This window comes from Acipenser ruthenus, chromosome 1 (genome assembly GCF_902713425.1).
Source record: "Acipenser ruthenus chromosome 1, fAciRut3.2 maternal haplotype, whole genome shotgun sequence".
Lineage (NCBI taxonomy): Eukaryota > Metazoa > Chordata > Actinopteri > Acipenseriformes > Acipenseridae > Acipenser > Acipenser ruthenus.
Window position 1 is genome coordinate 19,670,492 of NC_081189.1, and position 19,096 is coordinate 19,689,587.

At 37.3% G+C, this 19,096-nt stretch overlaps 1 protein-coding gene across 7 annotated transcripts in view; it reads right to left on the minus strand.

Moving 5' to 3' along the window:
* The window catches only part of LOC117409269 (tyrosine-protein phosphatase non-receptor type 13), an 89,628-nt gene that overhangs the window by 53,221 nt on the left and 17,311 nt on the right, over window positions 1-19,096 (minus strand). For all 7 annotated transcript variants that reach the window (XM_059018773.1, XM_059018833.1, XM_059018790.1 and 4 more), the window contains exons 2-5: window positions 5,192-5,311; window positions 3,009-3,178; window positions 2,224-2,289; window positions 1,430-1,615 (exon numbers count right to left, since the gene is read on the minus strand). In XM_059018773.1, coding sequence (XP_058874756.1) covers window positions 1,430-1,615; window positions 2,224-2,289; window positions 3,009-3,178; window positions 5,192-5,306 — 537 coding nt within the window. In that variant the 5' untranslated portion in view covers window positions 5,307-5,311. The remainder of the gene's footprint in view (window positions 1-1,429; window positions 1,616-2,223; window positions 2,290-3,008; window positions 3,179-5,191; window positions 5,312-19,096) is intronic.

A 19,096-nucleotide genomic window follows, 5' to 3' on the forward strand; every position in this document is an offset into this window, starting at 1 on the left:
AATCACACGACATTTCCATCAATGCGTTCCATAAATTTACCAACTAAAGCATTGCCATTTTCTATCAAATATTTACATTAAGATTGTCGGCGTTAGGCAGTGTTTTAGCTGAAGGGCAGTACTGTCGCACAAAGTCACAATACACACCTCTCTGCAATAAACAGTGGCTGTTCAGCAAAGCACAGCACTCTGACAAACTCATTAATACAGTCATTCTGTGCTCTCTTTTATTAAAGCATGTGTAAAAGCCGCATAAATGGATTGTTTGTCTCTCAGTTCACTTTATTGTTCTAGTTTAATGTGTCGCTTATTTCTCAGTATTTTTTACTGTCAGCGTGAACATGTACCTCGATGCAGCAGTATTTGCAACGCTATGTGTCCTCTGCCTTGTGCTAGGTTTGCTTTTGGTATACTTCAAAACATTTGTTTTCTTTTGAAAATTCATAAACTGATTAACGTTTTCTCCCCATTCCTCATCCACTAAAAATATTATATTTTCGTGTAAGTATTTAAATGTAGTTTTTGATCAAGCTAGTAGTTACCATGCCCAGCAATTGCCACAATAATCAGACTTTGATTGGCCAACAGAATCAGATGATAATATGTTTGTGAAAAGAGAACCAATGTGCAATGTTATTTGATCCTCTAACGTCTAAACGTACCTGCTGTATCCTAGGATGCAATGTAGGTCTGCTTATTACAATGTCGGGCACAAAATAAAACAACATTTTAATCAAAATATTGTGTATTTCCTAGAAAATAGTATCGCGAAAATATTGACTAGTAGACAAAAAAAAAAAAAAAAAAAAATCGGTTTAAATCAGTAAAAACCGACGTTCAGTTAAAAAAAAATCCTGTAATTTTTCAGAATAAACCGGAAATGTGGAACACTACCTATAATGTATCCATGAAGACCTTAATACATACACCTGTGATGGGGTACAAAATCATGGGTTAGTAGAATGATCTCCTTTACAAGGGTCATGATAGTGGGTGCCTATGCATTCTCTAACATGACTGTATTGACTAATGTCTCCATCAAGAGAGTCTTGAATGCAGTGGACAATACACAATTGTTTCCAATCAAGCAATGCTCCAGGAGCTACTCATTGTGGGCATCAGTAGCAATAAAGTAGTAATGTATTGGCCAGTCACACTTAAAAGTATGTACGGTAAATACAGATGGACAGGAATCTCATTACACCCCAGATTCTGATACTTTGTGTGACGTGTCGCGTATATATGTATACCCCAATGGGGGCATACTAAATATAGACTTTATTATACATTTTTTTGGTAAAAATCTAAAAACAAAACTAAACAAAAAAAGTCAGAGAAAAATATTTCCAAGGTTGCCCATGTTTGTTATCTAGAGAAAACAAAACAAGGGTCCATAAACTTCACATACTGTGATCAGGACACTACTTACCCCAGTGAGGCTGCCCAACACCAGTCTGACCAGCTTTCTCACATAGCAGAACGAGGGCTCACAATTGGTGTTCCTGATATGAGCACTGCAGGCATCCAGAACTGTCCGTACAGACACTCTGGTGTACACAGTATCCTCACACATGTTCAGCAACATGCTGTTGAGATGCTCCCCAAGCTTCATTGGCTGAAAGTAGCAGATGGTTCTATCATTTTTGCTCATTGGGAGACCCTTATAAAAGTTTACCACAGTATTTTGCATGGTATTTTTGCAGTTGTACCATGCTTTCCCCATGGTTATACTATGCATTTACCATAGTTTACTCTTGTTTGCCATGTTTTTTCATATGCCTTACCAGACCACGCTGGTCTTTACAATGCTTACCTATGCTTTGCCATGCTTTCACTTTGCTTTATTACACTTTGTTATGCTTTTATAATGGAAACATTTTACAGAGGTATAGCATCACACTCAATTCATAACCATGTAGCTGCATAACATACAACACAAACAGTGATACAACAAAATAAAAGTTTCTTCTTTACACCTCTGCGTTACTATTCCAAAGTAGTTGATAACTTTTCTTTGGACCAATATACGCTGTATTTCCACCTGTATATCCTGTTTTTAGTAAATACTATATTTATAAATACTAAAATACATAACTACATGTACACTGTAGCAAATTCCTGCTTATTCTATTTATCAATATTGCAAAAGCGCTTCATTGTGAAGATGAAGACTGCTTTAAGACCCCATCGCTAGTTAAACTCGAGTCACCTGAATGAACTTACCTGGCTCTGAGGAACTTCATAGTCAGCTCCCCAAAACAAAGTCATCCCAAGGGAGTAAATGTGAATCTGAAAAAGACCATTCAGTTCAAGATCTTGAGAGAATTAAAACCGTTTGTAATTACCCATCATACAAGGCGCAGTGCTGTATCTACACCCCTAAAAGCTAGGTGCTGTATATTAGTAGCTTAATCCTGGGGTCATGCAGTCTCACCATAATTCTTATATCTGAATGTGACCAACGCTGCTTTCAGAATGCATGTCACATGTTATGGGAATCGGCACTGTGTAAACTATACAATTTCCTTGCATATAAAAAGTAGTAATACTACAATTGCAATACAACATTACCATCTAACATAAAATGCCCTGGACCTTCCTGAAATGAGACTTGAACAGAAACAAATAGCACAGTGTAGTTTATTTGTGTTTTTCATTTGAACAAGTATATTAGTCTTACAACTGTATAGATATGGCCACAATACCTAGAATTTTTGGAATGGATTGAATTTAGATATTTTATTTAGCATCATGTAATCAAAGAAAATACAAAATTATATTGCAAAAGTCTACTGGAAACCATAATAGTAGTACAATATTTCATGTTAGATTTTGAAGTATCATATTTTTCAATTATTAATAAGTGGTATGTAATTCAATATGTCAATGTAAGATTATTCAGCAGGTTTCATTTGACTTCATGAAGCAAAACTTAGTTCATTCTATACGGTGAAGCAAAACGTTGTGCCCTTGCTGTACAATGAGCTTCCTTGGGGAACAAAGGTCACCTTTTCTATATCAGATAGTGATGACAAGGACTGTCCCTGGAGAATTTCGGGTGCTGTGAAAGCTTGGATGTCCTGGTGTGCAACGTTCTCGTCAGTAAAGGAGACGTTACCAGACGGGAGCAGCAGCAGAGACCAGGGGGAGATGATGAAACCCAGAGCAGCAAGGTCAGCTGGAATGAAATAAAGCAGATGTCAACATGTTCAAGTTTAAAATGGACCAATTGTATTGGCTTTATGCACTAAGCTCAAGGGGCTGCTGGTGCAAAGACTGATCTAAAGGAATAGAAGCCAAATATATTGTTTCATTGGTTGTCCAAATACAAGTTCACACTGATTTAACTGGCATGGACAAATACAGCAAGTGTAAGGTGTAGCACCAGTAGAAATGTCAGCATACACATTTGTAGACAGAGTGGCAGTCGTTTGACAAATAAACTGACATTTATAAATCAGTGTCCCATGAATGTGTTTTATTGTTGAATGACAGTCTGATAAAGTCATTGATATGCTACAGCCATGATTTCAAAGACGATTTTGTATCTAAGATCAGAGTTGTGTGCAACTATTCATCAATAACCACGGGAAAGCTGACTTCAGAAGGGGCGCCAAAGCTCCAGATAAGGTTTTGGGTCATTGAGTAATTCTCTCCAATTTTGACAAATTTTGCAAGTAAAATTTATTTTGGGTGAGTAAAATGCAACATTACCTTGAAGTCATGAGTACTTTCAATAAATACTGTACATATGGCTTTCCTTATTTTCTACCTGAAAAAAATCTATTAACGTCTTGTTCACAGTCATTTTGTCCGGCCTTAATAATATTATTGTCCAGGAAGTTGCTACTCTCGATGTAGTTAGCTACTGCGTTCACCGAGACTCCTCCCACTAGTGCCAAGCTGTCACAGTTTTGAGTAGTTTTCTTCTCAATCTCTTGTGCTTTCCATTTCCAAGTCGACATATTTTTTTTTAAATGTAAATAATGCAAAAAAAACCCCAAACATAATATTGTATTTCTTATTGCTGTATGGAAATATAAAGCATCCTGTGGATGTAATTAAACCTGATTTCACTTTTGTACGTATAATCAGGCCTAGTGGAAATCTGGTCCTACGCATGTAGCCCACTGCATGTGCCAAAGGAAGCTGGCGTCTGCCCAGAGATCTTCAGCTGAGCAGCAGCCTTGAGAATCTGCACCACTCTGAACAGAGTAACATACTGTACTTTCCAGAGCCTGCTGCAAACCCCCAGATCTTTGGCCTTAGGAGACAGTTTACTAAGAGTCTGTGGATTCTATATCCTGTAGACTATGTGTATTCATTGTGCTCAGCAATGCACCCACAGATAAAGGTATAAAACCAAACACCAATCTTTCCCAAAAATCGGTTAATTTCACTGCTTGGCTGCTGCTTATAAAGACATCAGCTGACAAGATACTTTAAACTTATTATATTGTACTTAATTTGCTTCCAAATTGAGGTAAAATATTTGTGAGAAAACAAATCCCCCAATTTTTTTTTTTTGTTTGTTTCTGGGAGGGGGGTTATTCAATTGAAGCAGAACATAAAGAAAAGCAATACAAATGTGCTAAAAGAGAATTTTGATATTTTTCATCCCAACACCATAGGAGGTCTAAATTAATAAATAATTTTGTAAATCACAGGACAGAACATGTATTGTATTATGAAAGACATGCTGATCCAAACACAGACCCTCCTGAGATGGTAAATTATGGACAAATGTTTTGAATCTCATTAGTTACAGACATGACTTCATGAATTTCATATCAAGCAGCCAAATATTTAATTTATTTTGTAACTTCAAATAAATCAAAGCATATGGCTTTGAAATGTTGTTTATGCATCATGGTTATAACCGTTTCTATCCTGGATATACCAGTAGATGGTTAGAAGACTTTTTTTTCGAATACAAGCTTCCCCCCACCTCCCCTCCCCCCTCAATTTCCAAAAGTATTGCAGAAGGAAAAAAAGAAACTACGTAGATAGAAACGCTCAGAGACGTCTATTTCTAGTTTTGAAACATGAATAGCTTTTTATTGACTTACAAAAATAAGTTGGGTGAACTTTGTAAATCTAGCCCTTGTGTACCCAGGTGAGATCCACATTGGCCTACATGCAGAGGCACTGAATCAGGTATCTTCAACACAAGAGTTCCTGGTTGTGTTACCTTTGCGGAGGAGCTCCTGGAGGCTCTCTGCACTCTGACTCAGGATGGCCCAGATCTCATCTTCCTGCAGGGGCTCTCCCCGCACCTCCAAGGCCTCCGCCAGAGACACGTGCATCTTCCCTGCAGAAAAAAGGGGAAAACAAACAAACAGGAAATAAATAGCTGATTGCAGAGTTACAGCGGTTGACTGGGTATTTACTTAATGAAGTTTAGTTATTTATACATTTAGAATAATCAATGATTCAGGGAGATAACAAGATCTTATTTAAAAGTGAGATATTTGAACAGCAGGTTACAGATCAGGTAATATACACAATGAAGAACAGAACCCCAATTGTTTAACATTAAAGGCAACTATACACCAGACGCGATGTGACAAGGGAAAATGTGCAGCAATGCGACAAAATTAACAGAACCTATACTTTTGATAAGTATTTCACATCACAGGCGATGTGGAGGCAACACCAGGCCGACGCTGGAGTGACGCAAAACACACATACATACATACATACATGATTGAATCCTATTTTTTGGCGATATTTTCGTGCGCCAATCAGAGAACAGCTTCACATGGACTGCGTCCACCAGGGTTAAGCAGTATTCAAAATAACAGAGGAAAAAATAATAGTTGCCGTGGAAAAATACCCAGAGCTTTATGACAAATATCATCGCAATTATAAATATAGAGATGAAAGATAATATATGGGAGTCCATTTCAAAGGACCTGGATAAGCCTGGTATGTATGATTTATTGCCATATGTGTTGAAATACTGTCAGAGAAGACACTCATAATTTCCACATCATGTAAACGAATATGTACCAGTCTTGACCATAGTTCTGGCAATAGTAATTTGTAATAGTTTTAGAGATCTGGCAGTTTTCAAATCTGCCGCATCATGTCTGTGTCGCTTCAGGTGTATATGATTATGTTGCTGCAAAGGTATCTTGTCGCCCAATGTGTGTAGCAGCTGGCGTGTAGCGGCCTTAACTCGGTTTATCAATGATAGATTTAAAAAGTGCACAGCAAGAATCAAGAACTATTCCAGCTTTCAAAACGGTTAATTGAGAATTATTATATGATACAGCTCATTCAAAAATGGGTATGAAAAATGACCTAGCAGCCAGGAACATCTAATTTTCAAAGGGACCCTGGCAAGTTGGCAGCAGGAGATAAAATATTAAAAATATTAAAAAAAAACAAAAAAAAAAACACACAGTTTACATACCAAACACACTAGCATTATACTTCACAAACTAATTAGGGTCTGTGGCAAAGTGGTTGCTGATTATGTACAGGTGCAGAGGTGATGCAGTGCAGAAATAAACAGACTTGAGATTTGTAATACGGTATAGAAAAATATACGTTTTATTGTCTTTATAATCCAGGTCTGGTGACCAAATAATAAACTCCGGTTATACACAGCGATGCGTAAAACACAGAGAACAGTAACAGGGATTGCAGCCCTAAACAATAAACACAGTATCTCTCCCACAATATACAACCACAGTCACCAGTCCTGGGTGCGTGCAGTAGTGCTCGTGGTGGGTGATACAGTTTAAAGAGTGACAAATAGTGCAGTGCTGTTCCGGGTTCAGTGCTGGCTCTTAGCGACAGCTCCCGAACGTGTTAGCCGTCTATAAAAACACAAGTAACAATTATAGACAAGACAAACAAGCACTCACAATACTCTTAATACACAGTGCACAGGTCCTTGCGGGTCTATTTCGAAACCAAAAACGAAGGAAAAGATTTACAATTCTCTGGCCCCTTTTATGCGATTATGCATGACCCCTTGGTAAATGACTGCAGCTGACTATTGCCTGCAGCTCCTACTTCGTTTACCTTCCAGGTCACTACATTCCCGCACCGGAGTCTGGTCTTTTTCCAGGCTGACTGACTTCCCGACCCAGGGAATGAACTGTCAGGACAACCTGTCCAAAGCCTTTCCCTTTCGCTACTTAGTACCCTCACAGGTCGAGAGGGAGATTTACAACCAGAACTCATTATAATTCCATCACAGGGTCACATGGCAGTTCTTTATTATTGCCCTGATTGTTATCTAATTGCTTGTGTACTGAAGCTCAAGATGCATGCAGTCTTCCTGAAATTACATCCAATTCATTCTAACTCACATAACTTATCACATTCCAAACAATAAAATCTGCAGGGTGTCAGGCCGAAATTATTTCTGGTGTACATAAAAATGTGTTGTAGCCAAAGTTAAGACTATTAGAGTTTATACAAGTGTTGTCTAAACCAAAGTTTTATTTACTGAGGTTTGCAGAGGACGTGCTGTCAAATATTTATTTAATACAACCGCTTCCAATACAGTCGTTCCCATGTATTTTAGGCAACTGTCGACGAGACAGCAACATTATTATTATTATTATTATTTATTTCTTAGCAGACGCCCTTATCCAGGGCGACTTACAATTGTTACAAGATTTCACATTATACAGATATCACATTATTTTTACATACAATTACCCATTTATACAGTTGGGTTTTTACTGGAGCAATCTAGGTAAAGTACCTTGCTCAAGGGTACAACAGCAGTGTCCCCCACTGGGGATTGAACCCACAACCCTCCGGTCAAGAGTCCAGAGCACTAACCACTACTCCACACTGCTGCCCATAAAACATAAAATTATAAACCACGGGTGCATAATACCGGTTCTCGAGGTCAGAGCCCTACAGCTCTTTATTCCAGCTATACCCTAAATTGAAACTGAACTAACTTAACTTCTTTCCAGGTCCTACTTATTTCATTTGTTGATACCTATAAAGTTGGAGAATCTGTGCACCCCTAGCCCCGATATAACCGATTTAAAACATATGGGAAGTATACAGAGGTGCATCTGCTCATAAAACACTCCCTGTTGGTGGAAGCATGTATACAAAACTCTTCTTAACAAGGTAAATTGGAAGTTAAAGCACCTACATTGTTAGTGCATGTTTCTGCAGTAGCATCACACAAGTAAGGGTGACATGGACTAAATCACAAAACCTTATGCCTTAAAATATTACAGCTACTAACATGCTGGGGGTGGGCAACAATTAGTCATGGTCAAAACTCACAGCCTTCCACATGACCCTAAAGACACACCTTCTCCCACCTAAGCCTGCAGACAGTGTCTTTGCTGGGCAATAAAGCCCAATTGTTAAGTATTTCTGTGATGTCTGCTTTGAGCCTGGGGTGTGATTTGACACTGGTTGACCATAGATCATAGTAGTTCAGTACAGTGAGTCCATACATCAGTGACAGACACTGACAGCCCCCTCTGGGTTAATGGGTAGACTCCTGGATTACTTGACAAACATTAACTACTCAAGAAGTATCCAAGAAATATCCTCAAGTCAAACAGAGACCTCAAAACCACAGACCTGATTTTGCATTTTTTGCTGTTAATTAGAAGGCTCATTTTTGAAAAAACAACATTTAGCTTGGCTTTCCTTTATTTAAACAAGTCAGTTTAGCTAAAAAGGCATACATCAATATAGGGAGTAAAAGCTACACAGGGGTAAAATTATACTGAAAAATTAACCTTTGGTTTACAACAAGTACATCTATTTGTGCCATTGTGTAGTAACTGAATTCATTCTGTGGGAATGGTACAGTAATTCACCTTTTGACAGGCAGTAAGTACCTTGCTAGTTAGTGAAATTTCCTGTAGGTGAGCTATAGTTCAACACACTACAACCCTCACATTTGAGACCAAGGCCCCAACACGCCCTACTCGCAATTACAAGTGAAAACTGCAATTTCAGCAACAATAACAAATTGCAGCTGCTTTGTTTTCTCCACCTCCGGTTTTAGGAGTGCCAGTTACCCTTCCTTTTGGGACAATACATAAAGCCAACATTCAAGTGTAGACCTGCAGAAAATGCCTTAATCTGGAGAAGTAAATCTTCCATCACTGCAATGACGGCGATGCATACGTTGACTACGCAAAATTTCCCCGTTAACAGCAATATGCTTTTGGTGACAGACTTTCTTACTGCCAGCAAACATTTTCCTAAGGTTTCACAGACCCCAATATTACCAATATTACTCAATATTAGGAAGGTGTTTCTAATGTTTTGTACACTCATTGTGTAATATACATATAAGTGTTACTTATACAACAGAAGTTGTTACATTGTAGTACCATAACTGTCTTAACTATGTTCTAAAGTGAGGTGGTTGTCAATGTTAAAATATTCATTCATAGGAATATATTATTCCTGTCTTATCTATGAATGGAAAACATATTTAAAAAAAAAAAAAAAAAAAAAGGAGTAGGAGATCCTTGGGACACTGGCTGGCTGGCTTAATGTTTTGTCCGACTAGACTAAGCTGCCCATAAAAAATGAATACAACATAAAAGATCATTTACACATTCACTTGTTTGTGCAGCTCTGTTGGGTAGCTTACTATATTGAAAAGCCATAACTCCAAACACTGATTGATGGAATCAGCTTGACAGAAGTGTGCATGGGTAGGTTCCCGTTTGTGTAGATGCTTATCTAGCCTTCCTCCAGCAGGAATCAGTAGAAACAGGAGAAATATTTATTCAGTTACTGCAACGTATTTGTTATGCACATACTGCCAAGCATAAATTGATTTTTTTTATAGACTTAACCCCCCACCCCCACTATGAAAATAGAATTACTTCAATACAATGCATCTGTATCGATCATAAAAGTTCATTTTCAACAGTGGACTCCTGCTGGGGGTGGGGGGCACCAGGGTCAATAAATACCCCTAATGGTGTTTGACAGGTCCTGTGGGATCTTAAACACACAAGACCTGCATATGATAAAGAGCTCAACACCTCCTTCAGCACTGCCACACATATTAAAGAGTTTTGGTACTAAACTAAATAAATACAGTGCATGCAGTTTCAGCTGAAATGCTGATGAAAAGTGTAATGAGACTACTTACAAAAATATTTGTGAAAATCACATCCATATGTTCCTGGAAGACGTCGAGCTCAAGAAAATGCATGTGACATTCTTAGCAAAGAATTGTAATTTTGCCATCTAGGCAAGATTTTCTATACGGAGGTCATTTACTCCTTTATATTATAAATGGCCTCTAAAGTAAAGCTTTGAGATCAGCACCATATGTTTATATCATTTACTGTATACATCTATTTGCTTTTAAATGCAGTCCAGTAGTGTGTCATTTTAACATGTCATTATGCTAAAGACGAGGACCTTATAAAAGAAGCAACATAAAATTAGAGGTTTTGCTTGACAACATTAAAGAGATGGCAAAAAGACAGATAATCCCCTTTAGTGCTGACCAAAGCACAGAGACAGTTTTGCTGGTTTGCAAAATTACATTTTTGTCTCCTCCTCTAATCAGGAGGAAACATCTCACAAAAAAATAAAAAACACCAAGCACAACACACTTGCTTTGTGGAAAATACAAGAGTTACATTGTTTATAATTTATTGTAAAGTAGGTGTCTAAACCCAATGCTAATCTGCAATTAAAATATGTTCCTTATTTGCAATGGTTTAATACAAAAAAAAAATATCTTGTAACTTAACCAGAACATAAATTCAGCTTGACCTAATTTTTAAATCCATGATGAAGTGCGAGAGTTTCCATGGATGTAACCAAGTCGACACTATATTTCAAGCTCTTTAAACCAAACTATAAAACAGTGGTTTGTTTAACTTTTAAGATGCCATACCAGCTAATCGGTTTGATCCAGTAACTGAAATAAAAATACAAAAAACGGTGTGTCAAGTATCAACATCTTCAGCTATTGCCGGAGCACTGCCGCAGGAGATTCTCAAAGCGTAAACCTTTGCCTTTAATAGTGTCACTGGTGGTCTGCTGGATTCTTGCAAACTCTGTGCATTTAAATGTTACTGCATCACAGAAAATGTATTTTGAGGATGTCATGGATATATCCTGCATTGAAAACATTGTTTGCTTTGCATTTGGGTCAGACTAATTTAGTTAAAAGTCCCTCATGAACAAGTGGGAAATTATTTTTTTTTCTGGTTAAGAAAACAGAATGTGCTGTACTACAAACCATTTGAAAGTGGCTCCCAAGTCTAAGCACAACTGTGCCAAAATGAAAAAGGTCAGCTGGACAATGGCTTTGAAAACATGCCCTCTTGCATGTCACTTCAACAGTTTGCAATTTGGTTATTCAATATGAAACTTTGAATGTCTTCTTTACATAATCAAGTTCATCAGTAACATACTGTACATACCCTGCTTTTGCCATAAATACATGATTATACAAGCATTTACACATTCATTTTTTGTATTTGCTTTAGATAGTTTTAAGTGAAATAACAAATGTAACACAATCTAAATCATACTGTACTAAACACAGTTTTATGGCTCTAGATGATTGCTTAAAACTAAGGTGGCCTTATGTACCGTGGAACAGGTTATAAGACGGTATGGTCACGGCTCCCATTTGCTCCATAATACCATTAGACTAGCACTTTCATTCTCGTTATAAGGCTGAACAAAGAGCACAGCCTCACAATTATGGCTTGGAGAGCACTGTATGTGTTCTCTGTGCTTAAACATGTACCCTAAATTGCATTAGGATGGCAATGTGCCTAACACACGCCACCATCACTGAAATGAGTTTGGTTGAAAATCAGAAGCTGTCAGATGGGGATGGTGGTTGATTTTTATATTTACCAAATAGTTGTGACCTTATCTCAACTTCCCTTTTCTACCACAGACTTCATCTCATAAGACACGGGGCATATTATCCTTACATAACAATAATACAAGTAAGCAGTAAGGCAGGACAGGGTGTGTGATATACTCCAATATCACCATGGCAGAGTGCGTTGCAAGTCATGAGGCGAAGCTTCGGTTTCCTAAAAGGTCAACATTTACATAAAACTGGTTATTTTTATTGCGATAAAATGGCTGCCTTTTTAAATTCTAGTGGCGTAGGGATATCTACCAATGATTTGCCCCTTTTTGAAAAGAGGTGCCAACCCATGGTGATATTCTGTAATATCAACACCCCCATGCGACCTGTTTTGACCAATCAGCATTTAAAATACCCATTTTATAATAAAATGTAAGTTATTAACGTTAATGCAGTATTACTGCAAGCCGTTTAAAAGACTGTAGTACGTTTTGTACTGGTACTGTAATGGTGAGCCTATTGGACATTTTAAGCTAATGTCTTTTTATGACTCTTTACTAACTTTTTTTGTAAATGATTTTCTCTTAATGTAAATCATCTTTCATCCAACATCAAACAGTAGAAAAAAAAACAAACAACCTGAACGCTGGTCGTAACCATTCTTCAGGTGGTGCTCCAATCATTTAATGAATTTTATTGAGCTACTGTTTAAAAAACTGTAATAAATAGGTTTGTGATGCACAGGAACCCCCCCTCCTAACCTGTTTCAGTACTTCAACACAAAAAGCTTTTTCAACTTGAAGTGGAAGTTGCTAGCTTTTGCTGTGTGGCTTCCACAGGCAATGATGCAGTACATCACTGTGCATTCACAAAGGATAAACACACATTGGCTATGCTTTGCGATGAACAATCCAGTGCCACATGGTATTGAATTTTTAGACATTTAAGATTCAGGTTTCTTTTTAAAATACAGTATATACTGTGGGTTTAAAACGGATATTTAAACTATAGAGTGGGACATAATTCAGCTTCCAGTGAAGAAGACTGCTCCAAGTCAATACCAGCAGAAGCATACCCACCTCCCACCACTCTCCAAAGCAGACACAGCAAAACTGCCGTCAAAGGGTTTTCTTACTGCCTCCAAATTCGGGCAAAGAAAAGAATAGGTCATTATGTTCCACCAGTAGATAGAAATGAGTTGCTGTATTCTCTCCAGTCTCATGTGGGGGCTGTGAGAATATGTGGGTGGCGGTCTCCCAGGATATCCAAGCTTCTGATGAAAGGGACATTGAAACCTTTTTTTTATTAACTTGTGAACAGCAACTCTTAAACATGATCCGCTGCGGATGTTATGCACTCTATGGTATTCCCTGAGAGCTGCCTCAGCATTGCTTCCTTTGCTGTAAAAAAAATAAAAATAAAAAAAAATAAAAACCTTTACCAGTTCACCTCTCTGCATTGAGCCACCTTGTGAGTGACAGGACTATTTATTCCCACAGTACTGTAGTATGGAAATACGCGGCAAAAACCACAGTGGCACCCCCTAGTGACAATGACGTAATTTGCGGGAGTTTGTAAAAAAAAAACTAATTGACTGTAAATGGCGTCACACACACCAGAGGTCGTTGTAACGCAAAATTTTGCATCCTAGATGCAAAACAAATCCATTGGACGGAAAAATATTTTGTCTTGCGTTCACGGGATGCACAGAATGGAAAGGGACGCAGACATGCATATTCGTGGTAATCTATTACACTGCAGCAATTACCGTAAAATACTTGTTTAAAAAAACCTGTTCTGCAATACAATAGCACTGATTAAGATACACTCCAGTCCTGTAGGTGGCAGCAATATGATTCATATTTGGCTTTGCCAGCAATATTAAGAATATTTACTTTTAGGCCCTGTCCACACTACATAACCGATCTCGAGAACCATACTCAAAAACGTTTTCATTAATCCAGGTCAAACTTTAGCGTCCACACTGAAGTACCGTTTCATGTTTAGTCAGGCGTAATGCGTACACTCACCATTATTATTAGAATAGTTTGGATACACTTCCTAGCAGCGCAATGAACATTGGAAATTAATACGATAGTATCCCACCATGCACTGTATTTTATTTTAAAATAATGTGTTATGCCCCATATTACCAGAGGTCAGTATTGCTATGAAATAAATCAAGTATTTTGGAAAAAGTAAATGCGAACACACACACACACACACACACACACACACACACACACACACACACACGTAGGGTTTGAAGTTTTTGGGTTTTATTTTTAATCAGGTGACAAATTTAGCTGATTCTGTTTCATAATTAAACTCCGAAAAAGCTGTTAATTACAAAACAATCTTTGCTTCTACCTTCATATCTTGCCTGAGCCTAATTCTGGTCCTTTTAATTTTATTTCAAACAGAGCTGACAAATTACGGGAATTGTTCATCCCCGATCCTACTTTTAACTCGCATTTCATTTTTGTAGTCGCCAAATTTAACGTTGTGCTTTTGTTATTTTCCGCACTAGCTTAACAGGGATACCCTTACAGATTTTTTTAAAGCATAACAATTAATACTTATTGCAGAGTGTACACTGACAGCAAGTCAGCTGTAAATCAAAGGTTTTTTGCTAAGCAATCAGCATCTTCAGGGGATTCTCATGAAGACTGCTCATCTGCATCTCAGCCATCTACTTCCAGATGGCAAGATGTACTGTGTGTGAAAGAGCTGCTGGGTAAAAGCAAAAAAAGCATATACGCATGGATGTACAGTTTTTCAAGAATCTTCGCTTAAAAGACACGGTGATGCTGTTGCTGTTATTGGAATGCAGAAAAATATTAAAACACACGCAGATGAAGGCAACAAACAGTGCTTAGAATCGTGTCTCTTTGTCATGCGAATGGTCTACTGTCAGTATATCTATACACAGACAGAGATTTTTTAAACTACTATATACCATAGAGTTTAATCATTCATAAAAATGTACCAAAATGCACATTCCTGGAGTTTATTAGCCTTCCATGTATATTTGATGGATGGGACGCAAAATTTGGGGCATGTGCGTTTCAGGAACGCATGAACAGAAAAGCTAGCGCGACCTCTGACACACACACACACACACACACACACACACACACACACACGTAACCAACAGAAACCAAACAAAACCCAAATAGTTATTTTAATTCAAGCAATTTAGCTGATGAAACCAAGCATAAAAAAACCAAAACCAAAAGTTTATTATTTTTGAAACAAGATATTCTTAGTTTAGCTCTTTATATAATTAATATAATTAATATATATATATATATATATATATATATATATATATATATATATATATATATATATATATATATATATATATATAGACACACACACACGCACACACACACACATATACATATACATATACATATATATACACTACCGGTCAAAAGTTTTAGAACACCCCCATTTTTCCAGTTTTTATTGAAATTTAAGCAGTTCAAGTCCAGTGAATAACCTGAAATGGTACAAAGGTAAGCGGTAAACTGATAGAGGTTAAAAAAAAAAAAAAGTTTAGGTTACCAAAAACTGAAAAATAATGTACATTTCAGAGTTTATACAAAAAGGCCTTTTTCAGGGAACAAGTAATGGGTTAACAACTTACAGCTGTTCTGCAGCAATGGAAGTAAATTAAGCCTTGAAAGTTGATGCTAACAATTCCTACAGGTGTCCCAACTTTTGCTGATTACTTACAAACCCTCTGTCTGTATAAAAGCAGTGTTGGAACAGACTGTGTTACTATACCCTCTTAAGCATTACTTGGACAGTATTGTACTGCAGGAAGTAGTATATTGCTCTCATAATGGCGAGAAAAAGGCAATTAACAAAGGAAGACAGACAGACCATTATAACCCTTAAAAGTGTAGGTCTTTCCTTTAGAGAAATTGCAAAGAAAGCCAAGGTGTCAGTGAGTACAGTTTCCTACACCATCAAAATGCACTTGGAAACTGAAGGAAACTCTGACAGGAAGAGGTCTGGCAGACCCAAAGCCACAACAGAATCAGAAGACAAGTTTCTGAGAGTCAACAGCTTGCATGATAGGCGGCTCACAGGACAACAGCTTCAAGCACAGTTTAACACTGGTCGAAGTAAGCAAGTCTCAGTTTCAACTGTGAAGAGAAGACTTCGAGTTGCAGGTTTGACAGGTCGAATGGCAGTAAGAAAGCCATTGCTAAGATGGCAAAATAAGAAAAAGAGGCTTGCCTGGGCCATGAAGAACCGCCATTGGACTACTGAAGACTGGAAGGTCTTATGGACCGATGAATCAAAATTTGAAATCTTCGGTTCATCACGCAGGGTTTTTGTACGCCGTCGAGTAGGCAAAAGGATGGTTCCTCGGTGTGTGACACCAACTGTCAAACATGGAGGAGGAAGCATGATGGTCTGGGGCTCTTTTGCTGGATCCAGAGTCGGCGACTTGCACAGAGTGAGTGGCACCCTGAACCAAAACTGCTACCACAGCATTTTGCAGCGCTATGCAATACCCTCTGGTATACGCCTAGTTGGTCAGGGGTTCATCCTACAGCAAGATAATGACCCAAAACATACCTCCAGGCTATGTCAGAACTACCTTAGTAGAAAAGAACAAGACGGTAGGCTTCAAATCATGGAATGGCCAGCACAGTCTCCAGACTTAAACCCCATCGAGCTGGTTTGGGATGAACTGGATAGAAGGGTGAAAGCAAAGCAACCTACAAGTGCAACACATTTGTGGGAACTTCTGCAACAGTGTTGGGAAGAACTTTCCGAACAATATTTGATTTCCATTGTAGAAAGAATGCCACGAGTGTGTTCAGCTGTTATATCTGCAAAAGGTTTCCTTTTGTTAAACAAAGCGATTCCATGATTTCTTTTTTTTATCTCCAATTGTTTATTTCTTCTATGCTTTAATTTCAGAGTACATTGAGACATTAAACTGCGTAAATTTCAATAAAAACTGGAAAAATTGAGGTGTTCTAAAACTTTTGACCGGTAGTGTGTGTGTGTGTGTATTTATATATATATATATATTTATATATATATATATATATATATATATATATATATATATATTAATTATATATAAAATGTGTTAGGTACCGGTATATAATGAAGACACAACAGACTTACGGTTTGTCTTGTGCTATTTGATGTCCATCATCAAAAAAGCTAATGGCTGAAACATGTTATGCTTTTAGTATTTGCAGCCTTTTATTTAAAACCAAATTAACAGCCAGTATAACAAAAACAACTCCCATTAGTTTATTTAAAACAAGAAAAAAAGGTTTAATTGGCAAAAATAAAAGCTTACTCAGCATTACACAAGTGGTTAAAAAAACATTTCCTTCCTGTCTGCATAAAATAATGATATACCATGTAAAAGGTTTCAGACACAGCTACAATTAAAGAACCTTGATTATAAGGTACTGGCTTGTCATGTTGCCAGGGTAGTAAGCAGCTTAAATTACACCATGCTCCTTCAAAACAGCCATGCAATAATCACTATAAAAAAAACATTCAAAAGTCTGCCAAGTACAGCTTAAGAGGTTTGGTATATAGTAGGGGTTTTAATATTGGCATTTTCTTTAAATCGATTAATCAACCCATCTGGACAATTAATTGATTAATCACACCCGTTTGCTATAATATGCAATTGTAGTGAAAGACAACTAAAAGTAACACTTGGTATTAATGCTATTTTTTGCAAGCATTTATTAATGACACCTAACAGTTGACAGGCAACTTTAACAATTTCACAATAAATAAAAATGTTTACTTGCATGTAATCTGAAGTTAGCCAAAGCAAGTCTTTTAATATAATACATAACATACTGTGTCATGCTTTACTGTAAATTAGCAGCGGTACTACGTACAACCAATACTGTGTTGAATATGTTGGCCTGTTTTTCGTATAAACTTGAAACTAACAGGTAATTTATTTTAGTTTAATTTAGTTAGCTGAGTGTCATAATTAAGACTTAAGACTATAGCTGTAAATGTACTGCCATGGTACAGATTTAAACTAATAGAACACATTGTTGAAAAGAAAAATCAACTTACTTGCGACACAGATGAGAAGATAAACTCATAGTACTGCCGTGAAAGGAAAGTACCGAAGAGCAAATCTTGCAACTTGTTACAATCACTATTCATAATTGTATTAACTTCATTACAAAAAACTAGTTAATTATTAAAATGCTGCACTCTCATTTTCTCGTTCTTCATTCCACTTTTAAATGAGAAAGTAAGGACATGGAGGATTTAAAAGCCCATTTCATTGTTTCTCAGCAAAGCCCCGTAAATGAAACAGATTTTACTATGATTACAGTGTTGTTATTACAGTATACATGTGACTAGTCTTTAAATAATGTTAATGCAACTATGAATAGTAATTGTAATGTTTGTCCAGCTTATTTTTTTATTATAACTTTATTCAAGACTGTATTAAAGATTTGTTTAATAAAATGTTGCACCCGTTTGCTCGTTTTCTACATTCTGCATGCAGCAAATCCAGTTAATTTAAACTAAAAGCTAAGCCCCCCTCCCTATTTATAAACTGAAACAGAGGCGCTGAGCTACGATTGGTCTGAAACGACACAAGCTCTGTGGACGGGGTTGGTCAGATTAAACGTGATCCCTGCCTGGCTGGACAGTTTATCGAGTCAATCATCCTGGAGACCCACAGAGTCTGCTATTTACTCTGGAGCTTTTACAAATCGCAAGGAAGTCAGAAAAAAAGTATTTTCCAGTAGGGTCTTGGTGCCCCCCTAATACCTGAAAAACACTGTTCTGGGCTCATGTCAAAATGTTGGGTATATCTCCCTGTAACCCGTTTCCCATCGTCTTTTGAAGTACTCTCCGCCATCTTTCTAGATTTCTTTCTCATGCACTGCTTTTTGCTACAGCACATGGGTAGACTAGATTAATTGATCAATTTTTTTTTTTTTAATCGATCAACATCCACATTCATCACTAATCGATTAATCTTTAATCGATTAAAATCCCCAGTATATAGTGATACATATATATTGAATTTGAAGACACAAGCATGAATGTATGTGTGTATGTATGTATAGGCCATTTACATTTTTGTCAGTTTAGAAAGCCTATCATTTGTCTAACATCTTACCATTTGCTTTGTTTTCTACCTATGCATGAACTGTGAGAAGGGCAGCAGTGTGGAGTAGTAGGGCAGCAGTGTGGAGTAGTGGTTATGGCTCTGGACTCCTGACCAGAGAGTCATGGGTTCAA